The sequence below is a fragment of the Neodiprion lecontei genome, chromosome 2 (genome assembly GCF_021901455.1).
Source record: "Neodiprion lecontei isolate iyNeoLeco1 chromosome 2, iyNeoLeco1.1, whole genome shotgun sequence".
In the NCBI taxonomy this organism is placed as follows: domain Eukaryota; kingdom Metazoa; phylum Arthropoda; class Insecta; order Hymenoptera; family Diprionidae; genus Neodiprion; species Neodiprion lecontei.
In genome coordinates this window covers 39,369,142-39,395,263 of record NC_060261.1, presented here as the reverse complement: position 1 = coordinate 39,395,263, position 26,122 = coordinate 39,369,142, and the positions used below count along the sequence as shown (strand labels likewise).

At 41.8% G+C, this 26,122-nt stretch overlaps 2 protein-coding genes across 13 annotated transcripts in view; one reads left to right on the top strand and one right to left on the bottom strand.

Annotated features, from left to right (window-relative positions):
* The window catches only part of LOC107219654, a 58,506-nt gene extending 42,652 nt beyond the window's left edge, over nucleotides 1–15,854 (bottom strand). The window contains exons 1-3 of the mRNA XM_046733035.1: nucleotides 15,727–15,854; nucleotides 15,225–15,585; nucleotides 14,152–14,364 (exon numbers count right to left, since the gene is read on the bottom strand). Coding sequence (XP_046588991.1) covers nucleotides 14,152–14,201 — 50 coding nt within the window. The 5' untranslated portion in view covers nucleotides 14,202–14,364; nucleotides 15,225–15,585; nucleotides 15,727–15,854. The remainder of the gene's footprint in view (nucleotides 1–14,151; nucleotides 14,365–15,224; nucleotides 15,586–15,726) is intronic.
* Nucleotides 15,855–17,766: 1,912 nt separating this feature from the next.
* LOC107219666 (broad-complex core protein isoforms 1/2/3/4/5) overlaps nucleotides 17,767–26,122 on the top strand; it is a 73,281-nt gene continuing 64,925 nt past the window's right edge. For 4 of the 12 annotated variants that reach the window (XM_046733030.1, XM_046733031.1, XM_046733028.1 and 1 more), the window contains exons 1-2: nucleotides 18,139–18,195; nucleotides 18,493–19,637. The gene's annotated coding sequence lies outside the window, so the exon portion shown is untranslated. Of the gene's footprint in view, nucleotides 17,944–18,138; nucleotides 18,196–18,492; nucleotides 19,638–26,122 lie in introns of those variants that run through there. The other 8 variants (XM_046733029.1, XM_046733027.1, XM_046733032.1 and 5 more) reach the window with 7 other exon arrangements.

The following is a 26,122-nucleotide window of genomic DNA, read 5'->3' as shown; positions in this document are numbered from 1 at the left end:
CTCAAATCCTAATCCCAGAATTGCATGCCTGCAGAAATATGTAATTAAAGGCAGATTGTTCGTCGTGCTAGCGGGTGTCTCTCGCTTTTGTCACATGCTTTCCAGACTGTCTGACAACGAATCGAGCTGCCGGGTGTTTGACGGAAGAGCTTTCGAGCCGTTTCACGGTCGACGTGGAGGAAAAAGGCGAACTAACACCGTAGACTCGAGTCTGCGGGTCGATTCAAAAGCCCGTCGAACGACGGCGTTCGAGACTGTGAAACGAGGATTGCGATGTCACCGGAATGTCAACGAGATGATCCTGAGAGAACACGCGGCCCGTCAATTCGAGACGCGGTGCACTCGCCTTTTCTCGCAAAAAAATAATTTGCGATTTCTCACCGTGGCATCCTCTGAAAAATTTGTTTGACAGTTAAAAGAAAGGGTCAGGAAAAAGATGAGCGTTCTACGTTGTGTGGAAAATCGCGCTCGGTTGTTTTTTCACTTTTATACATTTTCTTTTAATTTATGAAGAATGTTAATGCTTATTTCAATCGTAATATCAATTTTCGTCGCTAAAAATACCCAGACTTGTAACATCAAGTCTCCAGTTGACGTTTGGCAATTGTATCTGACGAATTTTTCATTGATAATTTAATCTCATAAAATAGTTATAATTTAATATGAACTTTTAACTTAGGAGAATAAGATTCCCGGTTGAAGTATCGTTGCGTTATGGATCGTGATCTTTGGGTATGATATAAATGTCAGGAAAGAAATAATAATTGAAACTCTACAACGTGTTTCTTCACGAATTAAAAAATATGTGATAAAACATCTTTTGACACAATCTTTCTTTTGATCCAAACAAACTTTTTGGGGGGTGCCACGGTGGAAAATCGCGAATAATTTTTTTCTGAAACAACCTAACCAACATACGACCGCAGCCTTGCACATTCGTCGCTTTGCAGCTGTTGTCTCCCGATTATTGGTAGCTCGTCTCGCAATCAGCGGCAACTCGCGGATTCCGCGTGCAGGTGGGTGCAGATTGCAGGTATTTTATTTTGGAACTGAAGATTTCTCTCAGTGTACATATTTTTATTGCGATTTGTTGACCATAGTTAATATCGGTCACGCGCTGTTATGATAATAAATATTCAACAATGTCAAGATGACAAAAAACGTGTTTCGGTAAGCTTGTGTAAATTTTAGACATAGTTTTCTGAATAAAGTCAGCCGTCGTATGGAATCAAATCGAACGAATCTACCGTACATACCGTATATTTTCCAGGCAATCTTCGAGTGATTTGCGTACATCGGCCTAGGATTGTAATATTTTTACAAATACTCAGCGCACGATTATCGCAATTAACAGGCAATAGAATTAGCGAAAAGTATAAATATTTTGCCGACCACGAGGCTGCACGGTGTTTGTTCTCCTGCACGAGGCGCGATAATCGGATGATAATAATCGATTGCGAAACTGCACGATCAGCCGCAGGAGCACAGCAAATACGGAACGCCGTATGAATGGGAACGTTAAACAATAAATAATTATTATTTTCGTTTGCAGCCATTTTCACTTCGAATGACTACAACACTTCGCCCATCGTCGCTGGCTTGCAAAAGGCGTTTCGCAACTCTGCACAACAGTTTCTGCGGTTGCAATTTATAATAAAATTTCGAAAACAACAAACCTAGCAAAACACACAAGCTGCCGAAACAAGGTTGGGTACGTTCGTCGTACACGGACGTTTAAATATCCGGCACTGCATCGCGTAATCGAATCGCTCCGTGCCGTTTGATTTCCCTCAATGCAGAGCGAAAATCGCGTCGCGTAAGCTGCATAAGTCCGCTGTTTGCCTTAGTTATAAACCGTTAATGAAATTAATCGTGTCACTCGCAACAGCCACGCTGCTATTGGCTCGTGTTCACTGACCCAATTAAATTCGGGTGGGAGGGTCAAAACTTGGGAAGGGTCAATAACTCGAATGGCCGATATATCGAAATTTCAAACATGCGAAAATAAAATGACGAAGGACGAATCGTTCGAATTCTTAATTTTCGAGAGTGTCACCGATCGGAATTACATTTAATCGCGAATTGTTTTCGAATCGTTATCGGCATAAAAAAATTATGGACAAATCGGTGTCTTGTGTGAAAAATTCTCACTCCTCCGAACACGTCATTCATTTCCGTACAACTTCTTTGTTTTAGCAAAAAACCGCTTTTTCCATTAACCACCAAAATTCATCTTACTTTTGAATTTTCCATGTGAAAACTGAGATTTTTTTCGGTAAAAAGCTCAAATTTTCAGATCGTGCTACGTTCAACTGACATAGGTATGTTAACAATGCTCTATTTTTGGAATTCAACGGTATACTTTTATTTCTTAGAATTATGCACTGTCAGAGTGAGACTTGAAAAGCAGGAATAAAAATATTCCGTTTAATTCCAAAAACAGAGTAGGTACACATTACGGACAGACCTCTACGAATGAAAGGTAGCTCACGTGAGATCACGGCCCCGTTCTCTTCTAGGATCTCGTTAATTTTTTGACAATCGGTGAACCGTCCCATACGTATCCTGAAATTTAGTTAACGCGATCGCGTTGCGCGAACCTCTTCATCGAAGTACGATCCAAAAGTTGTCCGGTCCCAAACGCGCCTTAATTCAGGGTTGAGCCGAAAGTGGAAAGGATGTTCACATGGGTGGGTAGCTTGCTTATTGCTAGACTGAATGCTGCGGCTCTAATTATAACTATCTTCAATCTACAAACCCGTATTATTAAGCCAAAATGTATCCGCCAGTCAATCTGCACTTTGCCTATAGGTACCAGGAACACGTACGTATGTGCCGCAGAAATACACACACCAAACACGGTTGCACCCTTTCGGGCCATTAGGAGAGCACGCACTCTCTTTCTCTCTCTCACGCGCTCTTCCGCCCTCGGCTCTATTCGTTCCGCTGCGTTTCGCCCTGCACGCTATTTCTCTTTACATACACGTGCGGTTTTAAACAGTTTATTTCGTGCCTTTTCTCGCATCTACGTGGATGCATTATACTTCTCCCGCAGAAATTCACTGGCTGTAGTTTTGCGGAATAGCTGCACGAGAAAATACCTTGCTTATTTTTTACTCTTACACATACCTGTATAAATGTAATATGTATTGTTTCTTTAAAATATGAAAAGAAGCTGCAGTATTCTCTTTCTCTCTCTCTCCCTACGCTTTCGTCACTCACAGAAACGAAGCGATATTAAACTGTTAAAATATTACCGCCGGTTGCATAAAAGGCGATAATATTTCAACGGTATGATTATTAGGTCGATCCGAAAAGTGCGGGGGTGGATGACGAGCGGAGGAATAATCTTTCGGAGCATGTTACCAGAGATGATATTGTGCAGGGCATAACGTCCCACATTGCACCGCGTGGCGAAAAGCTCGTGGGACACAATCAGCGTCGTATTCAAATCGACGAAAACGAATCAACTCCCGAACGTAGATGCGACGCATCGCGTCCTGACGCAACATCGTATGTAATACACACTTATGTACATAACACGGAGTTATGAAACCGCGTTATGTACGTGTGTGTATATAAATAACGTTACACGTGTGTACGTGAATGATAAATGAGTCCATAGAGGCGCTGGTTTTTAGTCCACTTTGCAAATTCCCCGCGCGCTTGATTTACCTTTGCATTATAAATATAATTGCCTTGGCTATACATCGTGTGTACAGCTATACATGTTGCATACCTCTATACTTGTTTTCAATACCAATGTTTATCCGACGAAAAACATTTTTAACTAACGTCGATTCTACGGGTCGAAGTTACAGCGATAAAATGAATCGTCTTCACCTCACTACGAATCGGTTATATAGTTTAAACCGCGTGCAGGTTCTTCTCGGAAAAATTAAATCTTTGATAATGAGAACTCTCTCTCTCTCTCTCTCTCTCTACGTATATACACCTACGTATAGGTACAATTTTATATGCGCGGGATGAGAATTTGCAGCGATATTTTTAAACTACGACTATATTTGCAATTTATAAGCTCATTGCGTAGAAATCGGGCAAAGAGAATGTTTTACGGTCATGACGTTATAATTACTCCTGGGAAATAACCGCAAAATTCCGTATTGATTCCATAAAAAAAAAAAAATAGACCGACACGATGATAATGTTATCGTTCGAGCGTAGTGTGTTCCCTGCATGAGCGAGTAATTATATAAAATTTTTCGAGCCTTTACAAACACCAGAGTACAATGTACAGGTAAAAAATGATTCTGAATAAGCTTCAAGTGACCGGAAAAACCAGAGAAGCTCTGCTTCCGGCGTCGAGTACCGTATAAATTGACTTTTAACTCTAACGGGATTTGCGATAAATGTTTGACAGGGTTCGTCCGTATAAGTTTTTGTCATTCAAAATTTTTCTCCAATCCATCCGGTGCACCGGATACTCGATTAAAAATCTATCGAACCGAGTTTCGAGTGCCTGAAAAGGCCGCGCGAGGTCCGGAGAAACGAGCGACGTTCCACCTGTTCCGAAAGTTGATCTTGACGCCTGTCGTGCTGCACAAAGAGGCTCGATATCGGGTTTTGCAAATGCATCGACCACATATATACCCCTGTTGTTAGTTGTTGTAACGTTGCGTGGATAGGAATTACAACATATCCGCGTTGCAATTCCGAGGATACATTTTACTGGGGTGGGAAAAAACGAAAAGGCCTAATGCACGCACCGTGTGGATAACGTCGGTGATGGTGGTCGGTAAAAAAGCGCATTGAATGCGGAGTAGGTACCGTAATCCGGCAGTACGATATAGCAATTACGATTGCAATTGCAGCCTCGCAGAGCTGACTGGTAATAATTACATTGGCGAATGCATGTATGTCTACAGGTATGGACGAGAAGGCGAAACATCAGCCTTGCGACTTGTTGCCGGTGGTAAAAAGAACGGAGCTTTTCACTCGCAAGCTGCTGCAAGTTCAAGGCTTGATAAGCTCCTGTAACGTTCTGCCATCGTTGTATTTGAGTAATCGTTTAATGTTTCGATGGTTCGGACGCACGTCGTGTGTACGCGTGGGTTGTAGGTTTCATTTGCATTTTCATTTGACGTAGAAATAAAAAAATTTTACATCTTTCTGCTGATTTACTATTGCGATTTCGTAGAAAGCATGTCGCTTCTTTACTTCTGCGTCGAATGAAAATTTATCCCAGTGTTTTTTGTCAGAATTGCACACAGAATCGATCCGTTGAGCGTTTTTTCAGATGTCTGGAGACATTGTATACGTCAACGTTGAAATCGACCAGAGCACCCCGTCAAACGCAGCTTACGTTTCCTTTTTTTTTACTCACGAGAAGAGAAGTGATGAAAATCGACGAAAGAGAACTTGACCAGCGTCGCTTTGTTTTTTTTTTTTGTTTTTTTCATGCTTATGCGACTAAATGTCAGCTGTCGAGAAAGCTGGAACTTTGATAAAACCAAGACACAATGCGACGAGTGGAAAGTAGAAAGATTTTGAATTGTATGAAAATTCGATAGTGATTGAAGATAAAAACTCCGCGTATCGAGTTAGCCGATTTAGCTATACGATTTAAAGAAAAAATTTTCATTATGGAGATTTCCTGGATATTGATCAACGTAAATGCTGAAAGAATTTTCATCCTTCATAACAATCGCTAGAGACCCTGATATTGTAATTACTGAAAATTGGACTTTCGCCCGGAAGTATACAGATACATTCGTTTAATGACAATATCAATAAACTTTCGATATCGTTTACATCGTGGATTGTTTAAAAAGTTCACGAGGCCGAGCGTAATTTATGACGCGTGCGATTAACGCGGAAGTGGGACGTGATTCGCGTGAAACGGAATTAGTTGGCAAATTTGTAAACCGTAATTCCCTGCGTCTCGGTAGAACTTGTTGCAAACACGTTGCAGCGACTGACTTCCGCGCCTTTACAATCGGTGGTGCGATACACGTGAATAATAACCGATTCTGGTGCAGCGGCGATGAAACCGGAAACGTCTCACTGTCGCTTTACGGCGGCGACCCCTTTCTCCGATACCCCCTCAAAGACGGAAACAGAATTTGCAAATCCCGTTTGGCAGACGGATGTGCCGGAGGGGAATTTCACTCGCGGCGAGAATTCGGTTCGATTCGTTCCGACGGACGATTCGGCATCAAAATCGCAAAATTGGACTATTTTGTTTAGTTCCGAAGGGTTGTGTGTCGCCGTGATTGCATCGTGCGCTTTTATTCTATTCGGCGCGCGTTTCTTCGCCCTTCGTTCCTCCTTAAGGTCATGCGGTACTCCCACCCTTACCGACCGAGGAAACTCACCCTTTTTTTCCTGTATTAAATAAACAAGCGAACGGAATGGGTTCGATTTTCAACGGTGCGTCGCTCTTTTGTAGCGGAATTCGGGAAAGTTACTCGTATCCCGAGAATTGTTGAAACAATGTGTGGTTTTTTGACACGTGTCCACACCTTTTTTTTACAATTTTCAGGATATGAGTAGCTTTCCTGAATTCCACAAACAAGAATAAATAAATAAGGAAAATGGTCGCATGAGCAGTCACTTATCTTGCTTTACGTCTTGGTCGTCGCTCATAGTTTTGCGGTATCGTACTTATCGAGCACCGCCATGCGCCACTCTACCACCACCACTGCAATTATGCGGTACGACAGACACGTGGATATAGCTTACAATTAGCATATACGTGTGCGTATATCGCATTGACACGTGCCGACTAAAATCTACAGGCGATTTCGTCTCACGACGGCGAAAATTATAGCTAAGTGTTTAATCCAGATGTTGGCCCAGAACTTCCTTCCGAACTATATACAATAGATCGTTGTATTATATTGTTGAAAATGTCTGGATGTTATTAGTTATACGCGTATATCTAATCGGGTTCGAATAATTGTCAACTATTTTTATTATTTGCCGACAAATTGTAACTTTACAGTGAATGAATGGATCGATATTTACTTAGCCAAGACACAGAGGTTCAATTTTGCCAAGCAAAATATTGTTGTCGTGATAAATTTTACTTGCGGGACGAAAACGTTTCACAGTCCATGCCAATGGAGAATAAACTATTAACAAGCTTTGTATCAACGATGCCAGCATTTATAATGAAATCGATAAAAAATTGACCGTCTTAACACAAATCCATTGAATCGCTTTGAACACCGCGTTGGGTATTATTAAACACGAAGAAAACACACTGGAATCGTACGGATTGATTAATGATTTCTAGAAGGTGTTTTTTTCCACTACACGTGTAACAAGAGTGGTCGACGAATTCTGAGAATATTACACATATATACAAGACTTTCAACCGATATGGAAAACTGGAAATGCACGTTTACGAACATTTGCCAAACAAAAGTCTGACGCGCATATTTTCTACGCTGTATCTATCTATAGATAGACATGCATATTACCTTCATGTTTTTCCTCTCGAATATTCGATTATTTTTATCGCACGAAAAGACGTCGATGGATAATTTTAACCGCCAGGATCCTAAATTGTACAAGCATCGTGGGAATGAATAACTGCAAATAACCGCCGTTCCGTATATAGACCGTATGTATTATACGTATAATTATAACTGCGAAATAGTGCGACGATGATCATAATTCGCGCATAACTTGTACACGTAAGTACGTGCGCGAAATTGCTGACGGTATGCGAAGTGTTCAAACGCGCGTTCTATCAACGCTTAGAAAGCAAACCTAGACAAATATTTTTCCACCCGCTTGGCACCGATATTTTTATATACTTCATTCGGCGAGTATATACGTATAATATATAAACGGGGAAAGGGAAAGAGGAAAGATATATTCTGCAAAGCGATGCGCTTTGAGGTGTTATACGGCCTGACTGTAATGTATGGATATGATTTCACGGGTGTCGTCATCGCGCATATTATTGCACATTGTACAAGGGTTAGGAACTCGAAGAAAAGCTCGTGCGGTTGACCCAACCGGCCGACGATACTTGTGCAAGGAAATTTGCTCGCCAACTTGCGCGAAATTCGGTCCTCAATTTTAAAGTAATAATCTTAAACCTGCGGCAAATGGCGTTGGAGAAATTGAGAGAAATTTTGTTTGGTGGAATTATTGGAAAATTTTAGTAAAACGGATGATTTGGTTAAAATAACGGTTTGAATGTTGTTAAAATTACATGTAAATTAGGTGCAAGTACCTAACTGCTTATCATGCAGATCGAAGTTGTCGATACTATATTCTTTCGTTACTGCGACATTAGATCCGTTTGTCCAGTTTGTTACATTTTTTTATTTTAGTAATGCTTCGAAATGAACTTACCGCCGCGCCAACATCAAACTATCGCAATGGTTACAAGAAAAGATTACACCTAGTACGAGTGACCGTGATTAAAAAGAACAGGAACACCCACCAACTAGATTTTATGATTACAAAGCTAATTTGCATGCTGTATCCAAAAATATATGTATTTTTTTTTTTTTTTATTATGGTAAAAATACAAATATTCAAGGACTGTACACTGACAAAGAATAGTAATTTCACTCGGTGGATTAAAAAAAATGTCGTTACATTGCTTAGATGTGTCGTAGAGTTGCAGAAAATGACGATATGACGATAAATTTTTATTCAATATCATTTGCAACCGAGTCTTTACGTGCTCGTGATAATTACAGAATTAAAGAATGCTGGAAATTCGAGAAAACATCTAAGATGCTTCTGATCAGATTTGATTCTACAATTCCGTTGCGTACAATTTTGTAAAAATTATTCATTTGGAGATGCTCGCGTATATTCTATAATTACGTAGAAATAATTGCGATAAGAATATTTAATCATATCGGCGCGATGAAACGTCTTTCGTTAAACTTTTTCGTCGGCTCAAAAATATACCACAACCTTCAGCAAAATTACGAAAATTTCGTTAGATCGGAACTCACCCGACAAGATTATTTCATGCCACCGCAGTCGACGTACATATTACAATATTACATGATTACACGTGTACATTTTTAGCTGGACTGTAGAAATGAAATTTCAAACCGCCTGAACTTCGTGAAAACAAAAAAAAAAAAACAGTACAAAAATAATATGTGCGCAATGAAATTGACAGATCGAAAATTCAGCGAATTCGTCCGGGAGTCAATTTTCATAAAGATTCTGCGGGGTCCTTTGAATAATTGTGTATTGTTTTCAAAAATAAAAAACGACACAGCGTCATACGAAAGTTGCCTGTGGCTGCAAGGAGGAGCAAAAAAAAAAATTTTCAAAAATTTCTAAAACCTCCCTCCCCCGCAACTTTTGCCAAATTAACCTGCAGCATGAAAGAGCCGAGGAACCAGTTAACAATATCGAAGGAATTCGCGGCTCGCCCGAGGCGTTCGGATTTTTAACGCGAGAGATTATCTAATACCCCTTTTCTCGGGGTGTCGGGTGCATCGGGTCGGCTCTATACAACACCATCTCTCCCCGTGTTGCGTCGTGTGTGAACTCGCGCTCTCGCGTGTCGGATCGCGAGGATCCCGAGCTTTCGAGGGGCGGCGCGGCGGGGGTGGGGGTGAGGGGTGAGGGGCGAGGGGGGAAGGGGTAAGGGGGAAGGCCCTCCAGGGCCGCGAGGAGAGCGGGGGGCAAAGGACAGGAGGGAGCAGTTGGCTTGCCCACGTGGAGGTGAACGTCCAAGGGGGCAACCTGTTTCGGGGTTCATGGCCCTCCGACGGCTAGTCCTGCACGGATCTGGGATCCTGGATCCTCCGATCCGCTAGTCGAGAGTCCAAGAGCCTCGGATCCTCCAGGGCCGTATCGTACCCGGAATTGAAACGAAAGGAATGGAATAGAATAGAATAGAACAGAATAGGATTAATTTGATGGATAACATGCGGATGAGCAGGGATAAGGTGGATGAAAAATGAACGTGTCGGAGAGGGTGGGATAGGTGATATTTTTCGCTAGACAAATTCTACTCTTAAAATCAAAACCAACATTGCATGGTAGAATTGTGTGTATATCGCTGATTTAACTCTATTTGTCGATGATCCGTTTCTGCTGTTTCGTCGTGCACGGTGTTTTGTACGAAGGAAAGTTCAGGTGAACTGCAAATTGGTGAAACGGAAAAATGTTGCTAATCACAATTACGGGTGCAAAACTGGTTGCTGGGTCAATAATTTGTAGATAACGAAACTGTTGGCGTCGATCGAAAAATTCGTAATATTCAACAGGGGATTATTATAGCTTTCAGGTTATTATGTAAATGGAATATTGAACGTTTTGGGTTCAACAAAAAAATTGTACGACAGTTTCGAGTAGGTACAGATGGAATCGAGACCGAGCGCGTTCGTAAGCGGATGTTATTAGCGTCTCTGGGGAATATCAGGAATATATCTCTGAAGTGTAAACAAACTAGACCAGATACACGTATGTTACTGGTAGAACTCTGCGTATAAGGGTTTGTTAAGTGGTTGATCGATTTATTTGGGAAGGCTCGAAAATTCTAACAAGTTCGTTTTTAAATGCAGCGTGGTTTTATTGCCCGTGCGAAACTTTGGAAAAGTTTACTTTGACCCAAAGAATGAGTCAGAGGATTTTCTTCCCTCTCTTCAGGGGGGAAATGGGTTTAAGACTACGGTATTTTAGTGATTTTCATGAATTGTTTGTAACTTTGAGAACATTTTATACATAGATTCAAATGGATATTGTAATTTTTTTTAATAGTACTTCCTCGGCAAATATTGACGATCTTCGTTTGAAATCAATAGGGTTTCAAATTTACCTCAACGATATATCCTTTTTTTCTATGCGAACCAAACTTCCCCTAAAAAGAATTGAAAGTTGTATTTTTTAAAGGTGTTTCAACAAAAGAGCATAATTTCTTGAAATTTTTTTTAAAACTTTTTCTTGCAATAAAAAAATACTTCAAACAATGATATTACTCCAAATTAAGGTTCGCACAAAAGTTCAAATTTGAAACCCTATTGAGTTCGAATGAAAACTTTCTCCCAAATCATTCATCGCTCATTCTCAAAATCATATTCCACCGATTTATCATCGTCAAATTCCCAGGTAATTCAAACTTTTCTCCGTATTTACAATCCCGCAACTAAATCCCACCGGAAGTTTATCCTCGTACATAAACTCGATAAGAAAAACGTGCCGCGGGCATCGGCAAGTGTCGCACTGTATCAAACACATGCAGCATACCTAATAGTAATCCGTGCTACTAATTTATCCCCGGTGATCTCACCGCGAAATGTTCATACGATGCCTGAGCGTGAAACGAAAGATTCGGACGCTCGGATTTCACTCTCAGTATTACATATTTCCTGACCCAAGCGGCTCGTTCCTAGATTTTCGCCCGTACAAACTCACAGCTGACATTCTTACGCTGCACTTTGCGTGAAAATGAAACTTCGTTCTCGACAATAATTTCTACACTTTATTGTACGAATGGTGATAATAATTTTTCGCCGTTTTCTTTTTCATTATTATAGAAAAAGAATTATTAGATTAAATTCGGACAATTCTCGTCTTTTTTGCTTTACTATTTCGAAAAAAGAAAAATCCATCAAACTCAAGATGTGATAAAGATCAGGCTGCGCGTTATTTTCACTCCAAGACGAAGATGAGTTAAAATCTAAAGATGAAGAAACGACGGGAAGAAAGTAGAAGAGAAAAAAACCGTGCATACGTGGATGATCGTTGTATATTCGCGGTGGTAAAATCTTCGAATGAAAAAGGTATGTTGTACTCGTACATAGGTACGTCTAACCGACAGGAACCAGTTTCGACGTCGCAACGTCAGCTCCTCTCAGGTCTCGGCAGGACACTATTCTATTATCCCGTTGTCCTTAGAATTTATTTTTAGAGAATCAGAATAGCTGCTCCTTTGCCCTCGGCCGGATGGGAGGATAACTCGGCGAGAGAGAGAGAGAGAGAAAAAGAGAAGAAGATGGATAGTGCACCGAGTTGTTGCAGAGGCGGTCATTTGCTCGCTGCTTTAGACCGTTGCGGTTCAAAAAGCGTTTCGGCACTCGTGGACAAGTTTCAACGTGACGTGGCCATCCTCCTCCTCCTCCTCCTCCATTCCTTACCTCTCTCTCTGAGCGGTATATTTGTGCATTCTTTCGACAAGTTATTTCAATACCGTCAACAACACGCGTATAACGCCAAAAATTAACGCGCACACCGCCCCCCTCACCTCACCGCAATCCCACAACCAATCGTTTATTTCCACGATGACCATGTTATTTGCACATTTGCACGGTACACGTATACGAGTACGTTCTGAATTCTTTGATCCAGCTTTTTATACTTTATTTCTGGCCTTAATTTTCACTTTTTTTGTTCCACGGTAAAGGATTTGTAATAATGATCCGATCAAACTGTCTTTGGGTGACTTTAAGCAACGGCAAAAAAATTTTCTACCCAGTCGTTGATTTTTTTTTAATTCACTTCCTTTCATCACTATCGTTATTAATATTAATCGAACCTTTATCTTGAAGCCCCTCCGCCACGCGAAACTACGTTTTTTAATCGGGTATGGATTTCTCTTATTTATTCATCTATTTTACTCGTTTTTTTACCGCATCTGTATCCTTAAACTAGATACAACTGAGGCATGTATCTCAAATTTATTAAATATACAAATAGTCCTGGTATAGGAACAAAAATATCATTTGCCGCAATTTCTTTTCCTTTTTCTACTACTCGTTGGTTATTATTACTATTATTATTATTGTTATTATTTGACTGAAATTGAAAGGAATAAAAAAAGAAATTCATATTTGACATTCAATGAATTACGGCACATGTTCCTGATCTATATAACATAATATAACGACGTGTTTGTACAGATGGATGATTTACCTTATCCTCCTAAATTAGCAAATGTCACGTCTTATTTTCGTTTTCTTTACCATTTTTTTTTTTCCTCCTCTTTCTTTTTCTTCTCCGCGAATATAACTATCTGACGATCAAAAGTGCGAATATATTACACGGATATTTTGTGGCTGGATAAGTCATTAATAAGTTACGATAATTTTCTAATTAAGAAAATGTCTATCTCTTGATCGAATTTCCGTGTTTAAATATTAAGCTTTTATCTATGGACTATCCGTGATATTTTGTATAAATCGCGAGTCGTTTTTCTGTACAAGAGAAATATATGGAGGAAATTAATCTATGTATGTGTATAATTATCGCATACGTGTAGATGTGTATAATATTTATTCGCATATTAATTTGTAGTTCTTTCCACTCGTCGATTATGTGCCGCGTGACTGACTGACCCAAATATATTCACATATTTATGTACCTATGAAACGTATGTACGTACATACGTCGGTATATGTTATATGCAGATACATATGTAGCCTATATCCCCGGCAGCTGCACCGTCGCATTCTTTGACTAACATTAAATGAAACGCTGCGCAACACCTACACGTCGCAAGTAGGCATACGTGTCATGTGCATTGAAACGTTAGTTGAAAATTTGACGCAGCCGTCAATTTGTCAATTTTTTGCGCGCTTGCCAACATCAATTATATTATAATATAGATATATTATCTACGATATGTTTGGTGCAAATGGAGCAATAACCGTATGGGAATCGAGAGTGATCGAGGTCTGTGATCAAACAACAACGAAACAACAATTCGGTAATGGTTTTGATTGTTTGAAGCTATAATCATAAATTATTCGATATTCTAACGCAACAAAAAAAACCAAAAAAAAATAGATACTTAAAAATCTATGCCTGCCGACTTTGCGATATCTTGTAAGGAGGAAATCGAATCGGAATCAGTAACCGGTATATCGGTAGTCTTTGGGTGACTGTAACGAGTTCCAACGATGATAACTACGCTGTATTACAGAGATTTGGAGAGCTTGGGGAATCAGCTTGAAGCATCCATGCGTATTAATTAAAAAGATATTCAATAAATTGCGAGTATTTTAAGTTTCAACGAAAAGAGAAATTTTTCCATGTCAAATGAACGGGAAATACGGATTTAAAGAGCGACCTGCTGTACTTGAACTAGTGAATTGATCTTTCGCTAGGGTAGTTTTTCTATGAAACACAAACATGTCACGGGGTAAGAGTGAAAAAAACAACTTTATTTTTCGCACCACCCTTATTACACATACGTACGTTAATACCTGGTGGGTCGGATACAAGTGTATCGGGTGTTTAAGGTACATCTGGCATCAGCAGCTGCAGCGTATATGCAGCGAGCGATACATCAGCGGGGGTGTGAAGGCAACAGGTACTCGAACTTCACCTTGATCTCGGCCCGCCGCGTTTCACGTATACCGGGAAACTGTCGTTTCAGGTCTGAGAAAGGGGTTGCAGACTGCAGCCGACCTGCAACGGCGAAATTTATTACAAGGGTGGCGGAAAGCACCCGAAATGCTCCGCTAATTGCCTGTAACATATTAATTTCTTCATCACGCCTACGTTGAGCCTGGCTAAACCGCTAAGAAAACTCCCAATTATTATAACGTGTCCGTTCTGAAATTTTCGCAAATTTTCCCAACCTAAAATGAATTTTTATTTTTTAAATTTGACGTACGTTGAAAAATTTCGGTGAGCTTGACGGGTTTTACCAGTTTGTTATCTGACGAAATTTCGTGTTTACAAACAATGTCGAATGACAAGCTTTCAATTCACGTTGATATCTACACTCGAAAACTACTTGCACTATGTCGCTGAGAAAATTGGCCACGATTTTGCGCTCGTTGCAAAATAATACTAAAACATTTTTGTCGCATCGTCCCACTGATTGTGAGATTCATCTCGATCGTATTCAAGGTCCAAAATAGCGAAAGAATGACGAACTGCAGTTTCTCGTCTTGATTCTGTGGAAAACAATTTTTTTTCCCGGTTAGTTCGAGAGTCGAATATTTACTCGATAAGTCTGAAATTTACAACGGAGAATTAGGAACTTTCTAATTTTCTGGGAAACGTATTTTTGCTATTATGCACAATGCACCGTGGATAATGTATAATAAACGATCTGCGCATCGTGCGTTGAAAACACGTAATTTTCTTCTTGTTCATACATATCACCCACGTACTCGTGCACACATTTAAACAAAGTGCATAAACAAGTTACGTATGTGTAGGAGGAAAAGATTTTGGTATATTTTGATGTTTTTTATCTTTCCTTTTCTCTTCGTAGGTAATATGTTTTCGTTTTTTCTTCGGTCCATCCTTTTGTTTACCTTTTTCTTTATTTTTTTTCTTGTTTTTCCGCAACTTGTCGGGGGCCTTGAAATCTATTTGCGCTTGTCCGTTCCTCCCGGGCCTGGAACTACGTTAGGATGTTGACGAGGCGCTTAGGGATCCAGCTGGTGAGTCAGTTGGAACGCCCACGTCACCCAACCTAAACTCGCATCAGCTACGCGCGATTCCTTGCAACAGCAGCAGCAGCAGCAGCAGCGGCAGAGGTGAAGGCCGTGTCTGTCTGTTTCAGAAATCGGTGGAAATCTCGTATCGTTCAGGCATTTTCGTTGTAAGTTTTCAGTCCTTTTTTTTTTTTTTTTTTTTTAAATTTTGAATTTTCGTTTGAAAATTCTCACCGCTCTGAGAAAAAGCAAAAAACAAAACGGGAATTAATTCGAACGTTTTCGAATATCGTAACGCGATAGCTCGTCCCACAGGTTATTCGCCGTAAGCTTCACCCGAGACAAATCGACCCCGGGTATAATATACAGTACGACGTACATGCGGGTATACCTGCAGTATTTTCAGGCACGCGTGTGCATCCGCGTGTGCTACAGGATAATGCGGATACGTGTGGATGTGAACCGGGAAAGGGTTAATTCCACCTACGTCAAGCACCGTTAACGGAAACGGTCGCCGCCGCGATCCAGCAGCTCGTCTTCCTGCATCCAAGGACGCTGCATATAATGCCCATTTTCTGCATTCCGCCTCGAATAAATCACGTACATCGTACGTATACGTACATGTATCATATTTTACACGTCGCATAGATTATCCTTGTTATCCTTGTCTTACCCATTTTCATCTCTCTCTCTCTGTGCGAATGATCCAGATACACGATTGCTTCGACGTGCACGTAATTCGAAGATCCGTATACGAAATGTGAAGAAGAAAATAAATAAAATACCGTGGATGGAGTGCACAGCGCACCGTGTGACTTCGGTAATTCCGAATACCGCCCAAGAACCGTCCTACGCAAGTTCAAAGATTTTAAGCCTCCGTTTAGGTACGTACATGCGTAACAGCGTCGGGTTAAGCTGTAATTCAAGGAACGAAGCAAAACGAGAGGAGATTGAAAAGCAGGAAAACAAAAGGAGAAAGATACGTCGAAAGATACAATACTCACTCACCGATACTCGCATATTATATTTATTAATCTCGATGCAAGCGCGAGCGCACACCTACGTATGTACGTAATAAATACGTATCGGGGTGCCATTCGTACGATACGACAGCGTTCCACCGCATCGTCGCCACGCAGGCACGTACATACGCGTATACCTTACACGTACGCACACACCAACGTGGTACACACGCGTTTCGAACGTTCAAGGAATTCAAACACGGTGTCTAAAACGCTCGTTATTACGTACATGTATACGTAGGTATGAAATAGAATGTAAAACTAGCGTGATATTACAGTATGCAAGCTGCGTATACAATGTGAAATAACGCTGTCGTACGTACAGTCGCTGGCAACGCGTGTACGCGTATGCGTGTATGTATCGCACGGCTATGATACGGAGAAAAAAAGAAAAATAAAAAAGAGAAAAAAAAAAAAAGAAAACAGTCGCAGATCTTAGAAGTGGGATCTGGTGTGAGTGCATTCGTCCGTCGCGCACACATAAGACTGTAATCGCGCGTCCAGCGCCTAGCTCGTAAAGTTCGTGCGTCGGTCAGTCGAAGCCCCGCCAAAAGCCCAGGCGATGGTGAAAAATCAGCGTTACCTCTGCCTCTGCCTACTGTTTGACGCGCAGCTAACTGTACGTAAGTTTGGCTATGCACAGGCTAAATGCCGTCCGGGGCAACGACGGCGGGGTCCCGCGGTGATGTCGGGGTTTTCGTCGAAGGAAGGGGGGTGGGGGGGGGGAGGTTGGCGGAAAGAGCGAGCCGGGTGGCTGCCGTTGCAGGGATGGTGGGACGCGCGAAAAAGGACGGAGGGAGGTGGGTGGGTGAGGGCGAGGGAAGGAGGGAGGAAAAAAGAGGTTCCGCCGCGGCGCTGAGATGAGACGCGGGAGGAGGGGCGGCGGCGAGGAGGGATGGGGGGGGGGGGGGAGGGAAGGAAAGAATTGGCGAGGACCCGCAACGAGGGGCGAGGTGGCGCGAGAAGGGCGAAGATGTCGGGGGTGGGAGAGGGAGGGGAAGGAGGAACACCGTCGAGCCCTCGATGCCGAGGTGAAGAGGAGGAAGAGAGAATATCCCGCGAGTGAGTTACACTCCCCTGAATCCCCTCCACTCCGGCTCGGTTCCGCCGCCCCTCCTTGCCCCGTTTCGCCGTCAAGTCGACCTCCTCCTCCCCTCCCCTCCGCCACCCCCCACCCTGCCCCGCCGTTCCTCTCGCTCCCTCTCTCTCTCTCTCTCTCTCTTCGGAGGTTCCTATGAATTTTGCGACACTCAATAAAAAGTGGTTCCACAGGGTTACCCATTTCGGTAACTATACACTTTGCCTCCTCGGCGGCTCTCCTCACCAACACAGAAACACGCCCGAAAAACTGCATGGGAGAGGCGCTTGGCCGGCCAACCCGCGCGCGGACGCAGCGATTTGCCCAGTTGCGTTCCCAATCATTCTACGACTAGGTAGTCCCGTGTCCAAGCTGTGCCACAAGGTTGGCGGCTGGTGTCATCGGCGAATAACGATCACCGCTTCTTAATTCCAAGTTTATACTTTACTTATCGTTTCTCCGTGCGGCCTGCCTGTATATACATATACATATATATGTACGTACATACATACATATACATATATATATATATATATATATATATATATATATATATATATATATAAATATATATACATATACATATATGCCTAGATAGGCGGATACATATGTGTGTAAATACATATATATATATATATATGTATATATATGTACATATATATCTAAGTATGTACGTACCTTGCGTACCTAGATACACGCGTATACGTATATGCTGCAATTCGGATATTATACGTCTTCCTTCGCAAACGTGAGATTTCTGTCAATATATATTATACATGTGCCTACATCTGCGTCTTGCATTCCCTTTTATACATGTATAAATGTGTGTGTATATATATATATATATATACATATATATATATCTATATATATATATACGTACGTATTAGTATAGTATAAACGTGTGTAAATACCGGTAGATGCGTGTAGAAAAGTGGTAGAAATAACGTATCGCGAGTACGTAATTTAAAATTACGGAAATTGCGCGCGAGGAATTTGTTATAATTGTATATACGTAACACGCGGGAATTCGATCGTTATTCAGAAAAGTTAAAAGTCAAAAGAAGGAAGGAGAGTAGTAGAGAATTGTAAAAGAAAGAAGAGAGGAAGAAAACCGAGGGAGAAACAACGTAAACAGATCACAATAATACAACAAGAACAACAAGACTGCAACAGTTTAAACATAATCTCATTGTTCGTCGGACTGTTTGTTTCGTTTTGTTTTTTTATTGTTACAAACATCGTTGGTGAAAAACGTTCAATCGTTCGTCAAAGACGTGCTCCGCAGTTTCAATCGCCGCACAAGTTTCGAACCAAACCGTTGAACTTTGACGCAAGACCAGCTGTTGTTATCAACGTTCGCTGCACATATACCGGTTCGTTCGTTCGGTTTTTCGGTGGTTTTGTTCTACCTTTAGTCGCTTGTTCGTCCGGATTACCCCGGAAACACTGCTCACGAAGGAGAAGAGAAGGAGAAGAAAACAACGAGGAGAAAAAGCAGGAGGGAAGTACTTGTAGAATTCGTTCGGAGTGCGATTCGAACTAGTTGTGAAAGACTCGGAAGAAGGAACGGTTCGAACTGCAACGGCGAGGGGTGTCCCGGGAGTTTTGAACGGAAGTTGAAAAAGAGTGGTGACATGCGCGTGTATGAGTGAAGCGTCGGCGGCAATCGAGTAAACGAAAACAGTTGACAAACTAACCTAATCTAACCTAACCTAACTTAACGCAACGCAACGCAACGTAATGTAACCTGCCGACGAGATAAAAGAGAAAAAAAAAGTTGAAAAAAGTTGAAGAGGAAAGAATAAAGAGAAACGAAAACAAAAAATAAAAAAAACGAAGCAAAAAGGAAGGAGAGGCAAAAAGAACCGCCAACTAAATTCGGCGATGGGCGGACGACTGCGGGAATTCCGAGTGCTCGTTAGACGGCCGCAGACGCTGCACAGCGACGCCTAGAGACTAGAGATAGAAAACAAGGAGAAGAAGAGAATTTGTCGTATCGCTTTTCGTTATTGGAGACGAGAGCGAGAGGAGAGACAGACGGCAAAATACCGAGAGGCGAAGAGCGGGAGACTTAAACGACTCAATAGCTGCACGGGAGCGCGCCTGGCACCGAGGCGCAAGGACGCGGCAACGCCAGCAGGAGCGGAGAGCACATTGCTTCTTTTCCATCTACGAGCATCGCGCAAGGTAGGCCTACGCACGTATGCACGTATGCACGCACCTACACACACGCCGTGACGTCACGCGGCGGGCGCCCGTGGCCTTCGCGGCTCTCGAGTAGCAGAGAGTGTCAGCACCGAGAGACGCGAGACTCACGCGTGCATTCACGCGCCGCGCGCTCCTTCGCGTGACATTCGGTGGCAAAACGCGTCGTCTATGCGGGCGCCGCGTGCACGTGCGTTAGTCGGAGCGCGTTGGAAAACGCAGCGCGGGCCGGCTCGAATCGAGAGTGGGGCACTGGTACCGCTTCGGCTAGACGATCGCTAGACGAGGTGAATGTCGGCGCTCGCCTTTTGTCGCGCTCGGTTCTATACCCACCGGACCTCGGTGCTTCCTATGCCGGCCAGACGTCCCGCAGACTGTTACGCCACCCGGCCCGCAACCGACGCTATTTATCTAGCCTGGCTAACCTAGGCGACCCTCGAATTCTCCGAGGCTTCTCTGTAGTAATTGACGACGGTGAGCGTAATTTTCGACATTGCGCGCAGATCGGAGTTCGCGAATCGTTGCGCAACTGTAAACACTCGTTTCGTTTTCGTAGCTGTCGCTGCGGCTGTTTCCCGATCTTCGATACGCGCTTTGTAGCGTAAACCTTTCCAACGTCGGTATGTACCCGCAGGTATGCTCGTATTTCCTCACCTGCAACAGTCGTCCCAAAGAATTTCAGATCCGTCACGTGGTTTCGGTTCAACGTTTGTTTCTTATTTTTATACACTCCTCGCGGTGAACGTCCGACAATGACCGATGCTAATTAACTATTTTCGGCAAACCCGTATATCTTACGAATTATTTTCTATTCGCTAAGTCAACGTTCCACCTACTCGTATGCGGACACGTATCGCGAGTGTAATAATTTTAATAAACAAACGCAGCGCGTAGAGATACACGGACGAGCGCGCAAGCGCGAATGCAACGATGGAAATACGCGGCCAACAGAACGTATGAAACGTACACGTTTGTAGAGCGAAAAAGGAAATAAAAAAAAAAAAAAGAAAAAGAAAACCCCTTCCGCGAGTCTTATAAATAAATGTTTACATTATATGCCTGCGTGGACATCTGCTGTCGCGATGTGTGCATTCGTGGTCAGATACATATAGTTTTCTATATATATACATATATGTATATATATATCTTACGTACATACTTACCTATACGACCAATCTTCTGCACGCATAATGACAGCATATACGTATATATATATATAGGCATGATTCGGACGTAAGCGTCTTACCTAATGGTTCTGCACACGCAAAAGCACGTCTGGATAATCGTCCGATAAACAAGATTTTATGCACAAGGTATATAATTATTATACGTAAATTTCGAGCAGCCAATCATTGTTTGCAATTTCTCGAGTCCTCCTCTTCTCTTGAATTATTTATTCGACCAATTGCTTCTCGCGGCTGCAACGAAACGTCGTCGTCGCGTAAGTTACTCGACAATTCTATCGGGCTTTGATAGTAGGATATATATGTTATACGTATAACGCAGGCTGCTCGCATCGTTGAAACTCGACTGTCGAAACGATTCGCAGAGTGCAAAAAAATAAAAATTTTTTTTTTAAAATCCTTCCGTGATGTTTATAATGTAACACCAATTATTACCATATACTCGACTATGTAGATACAACGATATCGTATGAACGTAACAAGTCCAACCGACTCTCAAGAAATTACGTATCGCTAATCGAAACCGGAGTACGATCCGAATTTTAGATACTAGTTTACCCTGGAGTTTACCTACGTTCCGCAGACTAGGGCTGCGTAATGATATCGCACTCTCCCAAAAATATCATTCAAATTACTCGAGATTAGATTAGACGCATAGTAACTAGATTACCTACTCCGTTATCGGTAAAAAAATTCACACGCTACGTGTCCGGATCGTGTGCATTGTACATACCTACAATGTCGCCGCAAATCACTATCGTTATAGATTAACTTTCTAGCCAGCTGTGTCATACTCGTGACAAGTGCACCGTACACGATATACACACAAATACTTACACGCGTACGTACATTCGGGCACACATGCCTCCGCACGTACAGTGCATAGGTATAACCTGTGGTGTGTGTAGGTTATATTATTTTATACGTAGAGAGATACAGCCGCAGATCGAACGATTATCACGCTCGGATCTAAGCTCGTCTAATAAATCACCAATTTTTTTTTTTTTTTTTTTTCTTTTCTTCACCGAACTATCGCAGCGTTCAATTTCAAACGCTTGTACAAAATGCTGTTGAACATATTGTGTACATACATAAAATTACAGTACAGTTTACAATTATTACATGTACATGTATTTGTTTTTTCACCACGCCGCGAACAATAATACACGCGGTGTAATGTAATCGTAATTATGTATTCGCAACGATCGTTACCTTGTTTTTAGAAATAATTTTGAGAAAGGATTTCTAAAAAAAACGTAAATGAATACCGTGGCGGATGTGCGTTTCCCCTGATGATTGAAAAAAAAAATAAAAAAAAAAAAAAAAAAATGCAAATAAAAATAACACTTCCAAACCGCGATACCTATTATCTATCTCGGCCTAGTTGTTGCGAGGCTCGTGTTTTATACACGTGCGGAGGAGGCCCACTTGGTACGAACGAATCTTTTCGCTCGCAAAACTTTTCTCCGAATGAGCAAAAATCTCGTGATACATATCTTTGAAATAACTATGTCTGTACGTGTGATACATTCCACGGCCGACGTTATACTTGGCGTACAAATTTCTGCTGCAGAGAAAAATAAAGTCGTACAGGTACGATGATAATTAATACGGTAAAGAAGACGAAGAGAAGAATACGAAAAAAAAAGACCTAGACGAAAAAATAAACACCTCAAGACTGTCACCCTTGACCCGATTTCATACTCTCATCTGGTGAAAAAACATGCACCTGATTCAATGTCGGCAAATCGTTTAACGCGAATGTCAACGCTTGTTATAATAAAACCTGGATCGTGAATCACCTGATTCGTGCAGTAAAAATTAACGGCCACAAATTAATGTGCGGACACGTTATATTATGCATTCTGCAGAAATAGGTAGAAGAGATAAATATGTAAAATATGACGAAACTGTTAACGTTGAGTGGAAAAAATCTGCATCGAATTTGGCTCGCAGCGATGCGTTTTTTAAAATTTACTTGTTTGCTTAAAGACTCTTGTAGCTTTTCTTTCGAATTCGAGATTAAGTCAGACGGAGAACAGTGAAACGCTTGGCTTTTCCTCTCTCCTCCTCTTTCCACGCGCATCGCCAATAGATCCAATCTACCTGATGCACGATTCACGAATCTCGCAATTGCAGCCGCGTGCAAACGGCGCAACGAACGATGTCAGCTGTTACAGCTTCTGTACGTTTCGTTGACTTCTGGCTTATCCCTTTTTACCATTGAATCATCTTCCACGGTAAGCACAAATTTCAACAAACATCGATCCATTTTATTCAATGCCGCGATTCGCGATGCGCTTTTATGCAGTGGTGCACACACGCGTGTGCGAAAGACTCTGTGCAGATGCGCGGCTCTTGAAATTATTCAATCTCAGAACCTGACTCGGTTCGTCAGCGAATGATTGCGTGGGTGCGTTATTTTTCTCTCCGATTTCTTATTTCGATGCGGTGCTAAACGCATTGCTGCACGGGAAAAAAATAACTTGGATTCCGGTAGCTGCGGGAAGTGGTTAAAAATTTTTCTTTAACGAAGCGATAAATAGGCGTTCGTTACATTACGACAAACCGCAAGGTTGCAAATATCGAATTCGCAAATGGGGGCTACATTGGGAGAATCAGCTGCGCAGAGTGAGGGAAATTATTTACTCACACGTTACAAGTACACGGTATTATACGTATTACGTCTCAATTCACACCGCGGCATGCACAAGGTGTTGCAAATATTTTACACATATATCGCCTGGGGCAAGAGTTGTAACACATAAATTTATTTACAAATTAACGCCTACGTTGAGTTTGTTATACTTGAACAAATTGTACACTCGCCGATGTGCAATTCGATCGACTTATTGTTAAATACGTAAACGTATATAGTAGCTATCGCTAATTCAGCGTATCGTTTATGTACTTGTGTGTTATAATATATATGTTAAATGTAGGTGATCGTTGCGAAATTGAGTGCGGAAAAGAGAAATAAAAAATTCCATGCTGGCGAAATGGAAGTAAATATATCGTATTCGCATGATAATAATAATACGATTTATCGTAAGCTAGCTTTTATATTTTATACACATGTGTGTTGTATCGTCAAATCGATACATACTCGCATAGATGTTGGTACACGTATCACTACACACACACACACATATATATATATATATACACACACACACACACATAGGTATTATATTTATACCGTGGGTATGTTTATGCATGGAGGCATGAGCGTTTTGGCTGGGTCCTTTGTCGACCGTTTCGTTTCCTACGGGCGTTTGCGCGCATACGAAGCGGCATGCGGCAGAGTTCCGACGTGTGTGGAACGTACGGATACAAAGCCGTGAACAAGTGTCCGAAGTGGCGTGTACGCGTGACCCTCGTCGCTTATTCCTGAACTTTCGCGACTCGCGAATACGGTGTCCGTATATCGAGGTACGCGTGCAGCGAGTCGGATAGGACGCGGCCTCGGTGACGCAATTTGCCGCGAATCGGCGCCGCCTGCAGCACCGAGTGCAACCGTCTATTCATCGTCTGCCGCCGCTGCGGCGTAATTATAAAATTATATGCCAATGACCTATTTCCACCGAGCAAGTTAACCGGGTGCTCCGCATCCGCGCGTTACGTTCCTTATCCGCTGTGCCGCCTGCCGCATCGCGTTGTATCCGCGTCTCTTACGCAGCGGCGAAATCTCATCACGCGCTGAATTCCGCGCCACGCGGACCACGCGATCCTTTAAAGTTCTACGGGGTCTCCTTGATATCGAAGGCCGTATCTGGAACGCGAGAAATGGCGATTCTCAACGAAAACACTGCGGTGATGCGTTCTCGTTTGACACGGAAATATAGAAATGGCACGCATTCGGACAATTTACTATTGCCGTTTCTTTATTTATCCGACAAATGAACATTTGTTGGGGTGTTTTTGGTTAGAATTTAATACGGAATCGCGATTAATTTTAAGCCCTTTTTCACGTTTGCGATAGGTGGACTTGTTGTTAGATGTTTGGAGAAGATACGTATACCCTTAATGGCCTGTCGAATCTTGGTCAAGCACTGCGAGATGGGACGGAATTCCCGTTGTAAATAATTCAAATTTTACAATTGAATATTTAAGTTGTATAACAGAAATTCTTTGACTAACGTTTGAACGATTGAATTTAACACCTTTTTCGCTTATTTTACACGAGACAATTTTTACAAATTTCAAAACTTGGACACGTCGAATGTAGAGGAAAAAGATTCTGCAAACGTCTAGAACGGCGAGTCTGTGTGCAAAAATTCTTACAAGCGTAAAATACAACCGGGAGACGCGTCTCGTGTTTTGCTCCCAGGTTTTTTTTGCACCCAAGTATAATACACCCGGTTTTGCGAATGGCGGTATGACGTGTGTTATACCTACGCAGATGCGTACATTTTACATTATACATATATCGGTGTACTTGCAGCGAGCCGTTATACGTCTTCTTTGCTTATGTAGCAAAGCCGAGCTGAGCAGCAAAGCGGCAAAGCAGCAGCAGGAACGCGGTAACAGTCGTAAAGCCGAAAACCGGCTCAACCCTTTGAGTCACACGTTATTGCGTCGAGTCAACTTTTATCACAAGATAGTATTCCATGGTTTTTGGTATCGTAGATTAAAAATCTGAAAGCAAATTTCAAAAATTTAACACGGCGGAGTCAATACGGCGGACGGAAATTTCAAATTTGATCAAATCCGGTCAAAAAACTCTATGCGAGAGTTTTCGGGGTCGCTGATTGGATTCGCCATACTGAATTTTCAAAGTCTGATTCAAGATTCGTAATCGGCGATCCCAATAACTTGTAACTTATGTAAAACATGTATATGCGTAGAGGGGTAACTTTGTTGTTCGTGAATTATTCCTTCAATTCTCACGATTTTTTTCAATCAATTTCTTTACAGCAATAATAATTTACATTATATCGCAATAATTACTATCGAGTATTGAAATCCTATCAGTATACTATCCGAAATAGTAAAAAAACCGCAGAGAAATATGTTTAAAAGTTCTCCAAATATACAAAAAATGGATATAAAATAGGCAGTAAGAATACTTGTCACTACGACTAAAGGGCTTATTAGATAGAGAATCGCTAACAAACCGAGATGTTAAATATTTCTGAATATACACGTTTACTAAACGATGAGAAAATTGACTACGGGCGGTATAAGTTTTGGATTCACTTTCATCAGACTTGAATTACCCCAACTTTCAATTTCATTCACGTGTCCCTTTGTTATTATGCCCGATAGGCTTATATTACATTT